Source organism: Symphalangus syndactylus, chromosome 17 (assembly GCF_028878055.3).
Source record: "Symphalangus syndactylus isolate Jambi chromosome 17, NHGRI_mSymSyn1-v2.1_pri, whole genome shotgun sequence".
Taxonomy (NCBI): Eukaryota; Metazoa; Chordata; class Mammalia; order Primates; family Hylobatidae; genus Symphalangus; species Symphalangus syndactylus.
The window spans coordinates 86,074,773-86,084,195 of NC_072439.2; the positions used below are offsets into that span (position 1 = coordinate 86,074,773).

A 9,423-nucleotide genomic window follows, 5' to 3' on the forward strand; every position below is an offset into this window, starting at 1 on the left:
GGGCAGAGGGCGGTGCCCTCTGCGCTGCTCCGCCCGCCAGCCCATCCGGAGGGGACGGCCCAGCCAAGCTGGGGTCCGCGCGGGGCCTCCCGAGAGGCGGCAAGCGGCGCTGGGAAGGCGCAAGCCCGCGCCGGCTCCCTGCGGAGGCCCGGGTCGGAGAGGGGCGCCCGGGAGGGGCGGGTCTACTGGCACGTGGAGGGGCCGGCCCGGGTTCGCGGTTCCCCGTGCTCAGGTTCCCCGTGCCCTGTCCCCAGCCCAGGGGCTGCAGACGCCTGAGCTCCGTAGGGGTTGGGGCGGGGGGCTGCGGAGATGTCTACATCGGACTCCTCCGGGTCAGCCCGTTAGGAGCCGCCTCCCCTCTGCCCCTCCGAAGGGACGAGCGGCCCAGACAGGCCTGGGAAGGCCCCTCTGCCCCGTCAGGGGTGAAAAGCAAAGCTGGAAGGATTCAGAGAGGGTTGGGGCCGTCTTCCTCATCCTTCCTTTTCTCCGGGCTCCCCTGGGTAGGTGCACTTGGAGCAACCGGGCCTGCGGGGTGTGCGGGAGTGGAGGTTGGGGAGGGCACCGGAAGGGATAGGCCGGAGGGAAGGGAGCTCCAGGTGCCAGGAAGTCCACTCCTGGGACGCGGGCGTGGGTCGCTTCTCCCTGGCTGGGCCCAAAGAGGAACCCAAGTCGTTGCTTCCATCCCTCCGCTTTGGGGGAACGGCCTGCTGGTGTTCTGGGTTCTCTATCAGGGGCTGGGGAAGGATAGAACAGAGGGCGGAGCGCGCGCAAAGTGGATGGGCAGCGTAGAGATAGTATGAGGGGAGCGAGGGCAGCGCCCAGGAAACGCACAAGTGTGCAGGACAGCCAGCACCAGGAGGAAGGGGCATTTGGGAGGCAGAGGCGGGGCTCGGGGGCGGGGGCAGTGCCCAGGAAGGGGGGGCCTTGTGATAGAAGCCAGCACCCAGGAGGAAGGGCCAGTGTGAGGGAAGAGCTGGTATCCAAGGGACAGGGCAGTGCCAGGCTTAAGGGGCACGGAAGGGATCCATGTCCAGCAGAAGGCAGTGGAGGGGGAACACGCAGCACTGAGCTGGAGGGGTAATGCCCAGGGGGAGGGGGGTGGCGGGAGCCCGGCTGAGGGGGTTGTGTGGGGGAAGAGGGCAGGGCCTGGGGGGAAGAGGGCAGTGGTGGGAGGGTGCAGTACGAGGGGAGGGGACAATGCAGGCTTTCCTCTTCTCCATAGCGACATCATGGCAAATTCCCAAACTGGACGGATCCGGCTCGGGTTACGTCCAGCAGGGCCGAGCCGGCCCAGGCCGGCCCCGGGGTCCTCGGTGCCGGCTGGAGGGGCTGGGCACCTCTGGGGCGGGGTTCTGCTCCACCTGCCCTCGGCGCGGACTGTGCCCTCGGCGGGCACGCAGACCGGCGGGGTAGGGCTAGGGCCCGGCTTCTCTGGGCCAAGGATCAAGGTCCCTGCCTGGGTTAGGCCCCCACGCATTCCAGTCTTCGGAACCCGGCCTGTGAAGAGGGCGCAGTAGAGCCCCAGCGGAGCGCGAGAACCCGCTCTACAGCCGCGGGAGGTTGGACCTATTGTTTCCCCGCCCTGGGCAGAGCCACCTGGACATGAGACCCGCCCTCAATGCCGAAACCTCTCGGAAACAATCTTTCGGGACGGAAGTTAAGTAGCCCCGAGCGGGAGGCTGTGGCGGAAGTGGTCGTGTTACCGCTTGTTTGTGCGCATGCGCCACTCTTGTCTAGCCGCCGCGCTTTCAGGAGCTGCTTTTGGTTTTCTGGTCTTGTCCACGCTAGGGGGTGCGCGTACTCCCAGCTGTGGTCGCGCGCTAACCCCTTCTGCTGCTCTCGTGGCCCCCTCGCGATGGCGGGCATCCTGTTTGAGGATATTTTCGATGTGAAGGATATTGACCCGGAGGGCAAGAAGTTTGACCGAGGTAAGTAAGGTATGTAGGGGCGGTTTGGAGGAAGAGGCTAACCTCGCGGACATGCCCCTGGGCCCCGTGTCCACCCAGCTCTTGTGGCCTACCCCTACCAGCAGGTCCTGATGTAGGGACCTCCCTCAGTAAACATTTTATGGATGAGAAAATGGAGACTCCCGAGCGCTCTCTGGCTTCACGCATGCCGTGCCCGGTGCCTGGGTGGCCTTTTGTCATGGTGCTGGCAAACTCCTGGGTACCTTTATAATCGCTACCTGCTCTGTACTAGACACTGTCTTGTGAGACCAGCCTGGCCAACATGGTGAAACCCAGTCTGTACCAAAAATACAAAAATTAGCCGGGCGAGCCGGGCGTGGTGGCTCACGCCTGTAATCCAGCACTTTGGGAAGCCGAGGTGGACGGATCACGAGGTCAGGAGTTCAGGACCAGCCTGACCAACATGGTGAAACCCCGTCTCTAATAAAAATACAAAAATTAGCCAGGCCTGTTGGCGCATGCCTGTAATCCCAGCTACTCGGGAGGCTGAGGCAGGAGAATTGCTTGAACCCGGGAGGCGTAGGTTGCAGTGAGCCAAGATCACGCCACTGCACTCCAGCCTGGGCAACAGAGTGAGACTCTGTCTCAAAAAAAAAAAAAAAAAAAATTAGCCGGGCGTGGTGGCGGGCGCCTGTAATCCCAGCTACTTGGGAGGCTAAGGCAGGAGAATTGCCTGAACCTGGGAGGCGGAGGTTGCAGTGAGCCAAGATCGCGCCACTGCACTCCAGCCTGGGCGACAGAGCGAGACTCCGTCTCAAAAAAATGACAGCCCTCATGAGGTGGGTGGTGCCTTTCCCATTTTTCTCTGAGAGGTTGAGTAAACCACCCAAGGCTTCACAGCGAGTAATCTGACTTCAGAGCCTATATTCTTGTATTGTCCTCAGAATCTTTAGCGCTTTGTGAAGTCTTCTTTGAGTTAGAGTTAGCTGCTTGGTATATACCTTTTTTTTTTTTTTTTTTTTTTTGAGACTCAGCCTTGCTCTGTCGCCCAGGCTGGAGTGTAGTGGCACGATCTTAGCTCACCACAACCTCCGTCTCCCGGGTTCAAGCGATTCTCTACCTCAGCCTCCCAAGTAGCTGGGATTACAGACATGCGCCATCATGTCTGGCTAATTTTGTATTTTTAGTAGAGACGGGGTTTCACCATGTTGGCCAGGCTGGTTTCAAACTCGTGATCTCAAGTGATCCACCTGCCTCGGCCTCCCAAAATGTTGGGATTACAGGCATGAGCCACTGCACCGGCCTACACCTCATTTTTTTGTCATCTATCAATAATTTTCTCTTTGATGTCTCTTTCTTTGCCTGGAGACTAAGATGTTTTTCAAGATGGATACCAGTTCTTATACATCTTGGTAACTCCCCTCAGCACAGTGGCTAGCATAGAAAGAGAAAACCTTTGGATGATTGAATAACTTGCCCAGAGTCAGGTTCTCAGTCATCCAGGCAGGCTTTGCTGCTAGAGTATCTTTGGTTGTTTTCTGGGGATTACGTTCGCTTGCCACAGTTTTTCTCCCCTTTTCCTTCTTGCATATCTGGTTCTGATTGAGCCTGAATTTCTATGATAGCAGATGAGAGACCAGTGGATGTAGACTGGGTTAGATTGAGTATTCTGTTGCATACAATCCCACACTGTAGGATCTGCCTTGGCAATACTTCTGTCACTCTTTTCCTGCTTCTCCCCAGTGTCTCGACTGCATTGTGAGAGTGAATCTTTCAAGATGGATCTAATCTTAGATGTAAACATTCAAATTTACCCTGTAGACTTGGGTAAGTATTGAATACAGACAATAATAAGAGGCTTTTTGCTGCTTCCACTATTCTTCACTCTCTGATATTGCTGTTATTTTCAGGTGACAAGTTCCGGTTGGTCATAGCTAGTACCTTGTATGAAGATGGTACCCTGGATGATGGTGAATACAACCCCACTGATGATAGGCCTTCCAGGTGAGGGAGTGGAGAAGGTAATACCTGAAATATGCCTTGAGGACTAAGTAGATAAGTGATATAGAAAGACTCTTCTTTAATTCTTGGAATAAATGATGATCAGCAGAATCTGAGTAACCTTAAGGAAATTTCTGCACTTAAGAATTCAAACAGGTCAGGCACCGTGACTCACACCTGTAACCCAAGCACTTTGGGAGGCCGAGGCAGGAGGATTGCTTGAGTCCAGGAGTTCAAGACCAGCCTGAGCAACATAGCGAAACCTCACTGCTACAAAAAAAGAAGAGAAAAAAAAAAAAAAAGGCTGGGCATGGTGTCATACGCCTGTAGTTCCAGCTATCTGGGAGGCTGAGGTGGGAGGATTGCCTGAGCCAGGGAGGTTGAGGCTGCAGTGAGCCATGATTGCACCACTGCACTCCAGCCTGGGTGACAAAGCAAGACCCTGTCTCCAAAAAGAAGAAAAAAATTCAAACAACCAGGTATTTATCTATAACAGTGATTACATGCTTGTGAGTTGCAGCCTTTTGAAGGCTGAGGAGGTAACTGCTGAGTGACCTAGGCCATGTGGGTCTTGTGTCTTGGGAGGGAGCTTGGTGTGATGGAAAGACTTTGGCACCCCACTTGAGTTCATTTCTCAGCTCTACCACTTATTTGTTGAGTAACCTTAATCTCCTTCAGCCTGTTTCCTCATCAATAAAATAGAGATGGTCATGCTTAGCTCACAGGGTTGCTGTGAGGACTAAATGACATCATGTTTGTAATGTGCCTGTTGTTATAATGCTGGCATTTAGTTACCAGTAACCATTTTTTTTTCTTTTTGAGACGGAGTCTTGCTCTGTCGCCCAGGCTGGAGTGCAGTGGCGCCATCTCGGCTCACTGCAAGCTCCACCTCCCGGGTTCACGCCATTCTCCTGCCTCAGCCTCCCGAGTAGCTGGAACTAGAGGTGCCCACTACCATGCCCGGCTAATTTTTTTGTATTTTTAGTAGAGACGGGGTTTCACCATGTTAGCCAGGATGGTCTCGATCTCCTGACCTCGTGATCCGCCCGCCTCAGCCTCCCAAAGTGCTGGGGCTACAGGCTTGAGCCACCGCGCCCGGCTGACCAGTAACCATTTTTAAATGGGATCTTTTATATTGTTAATTGCTGTTAAGAATAACTTTGCTGCTATTGCTCCATAGGGCTGACCAGTTTGAGTATGTAATGTATGGAAAAGTGTACAGGATTGAGGGAGACGAAACTTCTACTGAAGCAGCAACACGCCTGTAAGTTACATAATCTTGTGAGGATTCTTTTCCCCCTCCATGTTCTGAGACTTTGAGCTATGCTCCTGCTTCCTCTGTTGGGTCCCTCTCCTCAGGCACCTCAGACCGAGGTGGGAACTAGAAAGAAATAGTTCTGGGAGCAGTTTCCAGTCTGAAATGTAGACTGCCCTTTGTCAGGCCCTCCTGGCCCAGTGGTCTACATGAGAAACTGGTTATCTCACTGTGTAAAGTGCAAAGGAGACTTGCTTCCCCAGGAACAAATGCAGCATTAAGTGATTAGACTGTTAGGCTTTGTGTGTGTGTGTGTGTGTTTTGCTACTCTGTAAAAGGCTTTGTGTGTGTGTGTGTGTGTGTATGTTTTGCTACTCTGTAACCCAATCCCTAGTTCCTTGGTTTTCCTGCCTAGCTATTTTTTCTTTTCTTTAAAATCTTATTAAAACAATATGTGCTTTTTGTAAGCAATTTGAAATGCAGAAGAGTAATGTGAAGAATGAAAAAAACGTCACCTGTAATTCCATATACAGAGAGAACCTTTTACATAGACCTTTTTTTGCATATCCTGGTGTTCTATTTTTTTCTTCGAGACTGTGGTGTTTATTATGTTTTCTTCTGCTCTTTTTGCTTAACATTATGTAAAACATGTTTTCCCATGTTAGTGTAAAGCTTTTCTTTTCTTTTTTTTTTTTTTTTTTGAGATGGAGTCTTGCTGTGTTGCCCAGCCTGGAGTGCAGTGGCGCGATCTCGGCTCACTGCAAGCTCCGCCTCCCAGGTTCACGCCATTCTCCTGCCTCAGCCTCCTGAGTAGCTGGGACTACAGGCACCCACCACGATGTCTGGCTAATTTTTTTTTTTGTATTTTTAGTAGAGATGGGGTTTCACTGTGTTAGCCAGGATGGTCTTGATCTCATGACCTCGTGATCTGCCCGTCTCAGCCTCCTAAAGTGCTGGGATTACAGGTGTGAGCCACCACGCCCGGCCAGTGTAAAGCTTTTCTTAAATGTTTTAATAGTTGCGTAACATTTCAGTAAGTGGATATGTCTTGATTTATCTGAACATTCCCCTGATTTGGGGCATCTAGGTGTTTTCCACCCTCGATAATATAAAGAACAGTGCCTTGCACATATCTGTGCGTTGATCTTTGTCAGAATTTTGGTTCCTAGTGACACAACAGTAGGAAGATGCCTCTTCTCTTTCTTAGGCTGAGATGGAGAGCTGCTGAGTGGCAGTGCTCCAGACTCACTGGATGGGGCCTTCTGTTTCAGCTCTGCCTACGTCTCCTATGGGGGCCTGCTCATGAGGCTGCAGGGGGATGCCAACAACCTGCATGGATTCGAGGTGGACTCCAGAGTTTATCTCCTGATGAAGAAGCTAGCCTTCTGAACCTCGCCTGAAGCCAGCCTCACTGCCAAGTCACTCAGGTCATGGGCATTGTTCAAGCCTGAGTGGCAGCCGCTCTTGCTCACCTGTTGAGGAGGGGCTGGCTCACTGTCCACTGTGGCGGCATCTTTAACTGGCCTGCACTCAATGGGAAACTGACTCGCCTGTGAAAGACACAGTGGGAGAGCTGAAAATGAATCAGAAGCTTTATGTATATGATTTTTAAATTAAACCTTACTTTTTCAGACTGCCTCTCCCCTTTTTGTGAAAAGTCCACTTACTGTAAAGTCTTTTTTTCCAGTTTGTCTGTGGTGGATTGTTTCTGGCCCACGGCCAGCTGATCACTTGTCACTGTAGAATCTATCCCAGCCTTTTGGTATCTGGGTTCAGGGTTGCCTCAGTCTCCTGGCTGACTGTTCTCAACATTTACCCTCCAGTGCGGTTTTCGGTCTGGGAGAGAGTTATGCTTTTGGCTCCTGAGGGTACCCCAGGCCCAGAAGATACCACCCATTTGGCGCAGAATTTTGAATTGGCAAAGAGCCCTGCTCGTGTCCTTCCAACACTTTCAGTCTCTTAGGAAGTCAGTTCACGCTGACTTGAATGAGAGTCACTTGCATAGTCTAGAAATGTTCATTATTTTTATGGAAGCTTTGGGTAGAGGCTTTTAGCTACAGGCATAGGAGATGACTATGAAGAGAGTACGACGAGAGGACTTGGTGGTTCTGGAAGCAGCTGGAGGAGCTGGCTCTCTGCTCTACATTCCAGTGGTGACCTGGGAGGGAGGGTAAGTGTAAGTGGACAGGGCAGCAATACCAATGAAGTTGGCAGGCCAGAGCCAGGGCCAGTGCCAGGACAATGTAGCGGCCTGACTGCACTCACTAACTTACGAGTGGGGGAAGAAAAAACATTAAGGAAATGGCTAATGATAAGGGCTCCAGCACGTGAGCTGGCTTTTCAGCCTCGCATTAGAGGTCTGTAGGAAAGCATAGGGGTTCTGTTTTCCCCTAGGAAGTTTAGGGTAACAATCCAGAAAGATTCTCTGTGCATTAAACAGTTGTCTGTTTGATCTGGTTTTGCCTAGGAGCTGGTCCCCTGCTGGGATACCTGGGGTATTTCCTTCCCCATCATTTTCAGGTCTTCATGTGAGGTGTTAGAAATAGTATTTAGGGAAATGGGTTGAAAATGAATGGCCTCAGCAGGGAGGAGGAAGAGGTGTTTCTTTTACCTTACCATGGGTAGAGTAGGGGGAGGGAGTTGGGATGAATTTTTATGAAATCCTAGAACTTTTCCATGGGGTGGGTTTTTTTGTGGGGTTGGAGAATGACAAATGAGAGTGAGACAAACGAATTACAAGTAATAGTGTGTAGGTTATCATAGACTGTCCTGGCGGTCTTGGGGTAGCAGAAGAAAGAGAACTGGTAGAGCGTTGAATAGGAATAGGAGTGTTCTGGTTGTAATTGTTTTTTTGTGCTAGTGGGAAGAAGGGATGGGACCAACCAGACTGATTTGGGAATGGGTTAGATTTGTAATAGGGCAGGTCACACTGGAGAAGCCCATGAGTTATTTGCATTTGCCCACAAGTGGAGTAAGTCACATGCCAATACCAGATGCCTGGAAGTTTCTGGTGACATTTGCAGTTTTGCCATTCTATTTTTTTTTTTTTTTTTTTTTTTTTTTGAGATGGAGTTTCACTCTTGTTGCCCAGGCTGGAGTGCAATGGCGCGATCTTGGCTCACCACAACCTCTGCCTCCCGGGTTCAAGCGATTCTCCTGCCCCAGCCTCCTGAGTAGCTGGGATTACAGGCATGTGCCACCACGCCCAGCTAATTTTGTATTTTTAGTAGAGACGAGGTTTCTCCATGTTGGTCAGGCCAGTCTGAAACTCCCAACCTCAGGTGATGCGCCACCATGCCCAGCTAATTTTGTATTTTTTAGTAGAGATGGAGTTTCTCCACGTTGGTCAGGCTGGTCTCGAACTCCCAACCTCAGGTGATCCGCCTGCCTCGGCCTCCTCCCAAAGTGCTGGGATTACAGGTGTGAGCCACCATACTTGGCCCTGCAGTTTTGCCATTCTTGTCTCTCATCTGTCTGTGCTGGGAACCCATCATTCTCTGGTCCCATTGGTGTATCGTGTCCTAGGTGCTGGCACTTTCATGTGCTATAAAGTGTTTCATTTGATTATTAAATTTAACCTAGCTCAGTATGTCAGTAAGGTAGTTTCCACTTAACATTCCCTTGACTGCATGCTGGAATTCGTAGTATGAATGAACTACTTCTCTTCCATGCAGAAACTGACAGCATTTGAGATTTGGACAACATTTTTGAGCTTTGTGCATTTGTTGATTCCTTCTCTAGGAAAACTATTCTGTCTGTGAAGGGAGAGAGGGACATGGGGAGATGTCTAAATTGGTCACCTCCACCAAGAACTTTGGTTTTCTACTCAGAGCTTTTTTTTTTTTTTTTTTTTTGAGATGGAGTCTCACTCTGTTGCCCAGGCTGGAGTGCAGTGGCGCGATCTTGGCTCACTGCAACCTCCGTCTCTAGGGTTCAAGACTACAGGCGCGTGCCACCACACTTGGCTAATTTTTCATATTTTTAGTAGAGGCGGGGTTTCACCGTGTTAGCCAGGATGGTCTTGATCTCCTGACCTCGTGATCCGCCTGCCTTGGCCTCCCAAAGTGCTGGGATTACAGGCGTGAGCCACCGTGCCTGGCATCAAAACTCTAATTGTTACTCCTTAAGGACTTGTATGTCTTTCCCAGTAAATAGAATCATTAAATGACATATAGGACAGTGTACTACACTGGGGAGAGTATGGACCCTAGAGTGAGGTCAGACTAGGGTGTTTCTTCTCCTGCCCACAGGGCGTGTAAC

The 9,423-nt window shown here is 51.0% G+C and overlaps 1 protein-coding gene across 3 annotated transcripts; it reads left to right on the plus strand.

The window, feature by feature from the left end:
* The first annotated feature begins 91 nt into the window (after nucleotides 1-91).
* On the plus strand, nucleotides 92-6,852 carry POLR2H (RNA polymerase II, I and III subunit H). 3 transcript variants are annotated; one of them, XM_063621907.1, is made up of 6 exons: nucleotides 92-500; nucleotides 1,466-1,928; nucleotides 3,651-3,734; nucleotides 3,818-3,911; nucleotides 5,089-5,172; nucleotides 6,435-6,852. In XM_063621907.1, the coding sequence occupies exons 2-6, from the start codon at nucleotides 1,619-1,621 to the stop codon at nucleotides 6,550-6,552; spliced, it is 690 nt and encodes a 229-aa protein (XP_063477977.1). In that variant the 5' UTR covers nucleotides 92-500; nucleotides 1,466-1,618; the 3' UTR covers nucleotides 6,553-6,852. The 3 variants fall into 3 exon arrangements, with proteins under 3 accessions (XP_063477977.1, XP_063477978.1, XP_063477979.1); XM_063621908.1 differs by lacking the exon at nucleotides 92-500 and adding an exon at nucleotides 959-1,077; XM_063621909.1 differs by lacking the exons at nucleotides 92-500; nucleotides 5,089-5,172 and having other exon boundaries at nucleotides 1,531-1,928.
* Nucleotides 6,853-9,423: the final 2,571 nt, after the last annotated feature.

Excerpts from the sequence above, each read along its gene's own strand:
- POLR2H (XM_063621907.1), top strand. The coding sequence starts at position 1,619 with ATGCCGAAACCTCTCGGAAACAATCTTTCGGGACGGAAGTTAAGTAGC. Across the intron at positions 1,929-3,650 it reads GGGCAAGAAGTTTGACCGAG|TGTCTCGACTGCATTGTGAG; the intron begins GTAAGTAAGGTA and ends GCTTCTCCCCAG. Across the intron at positions 3,912-5,088 it reads ACTGATGATAGGCCTTCCAG|GGCTGACCAGTTTGAGTATG; the intron begins GTGAGGGAGTGG and ends ATTGCTCCATAG.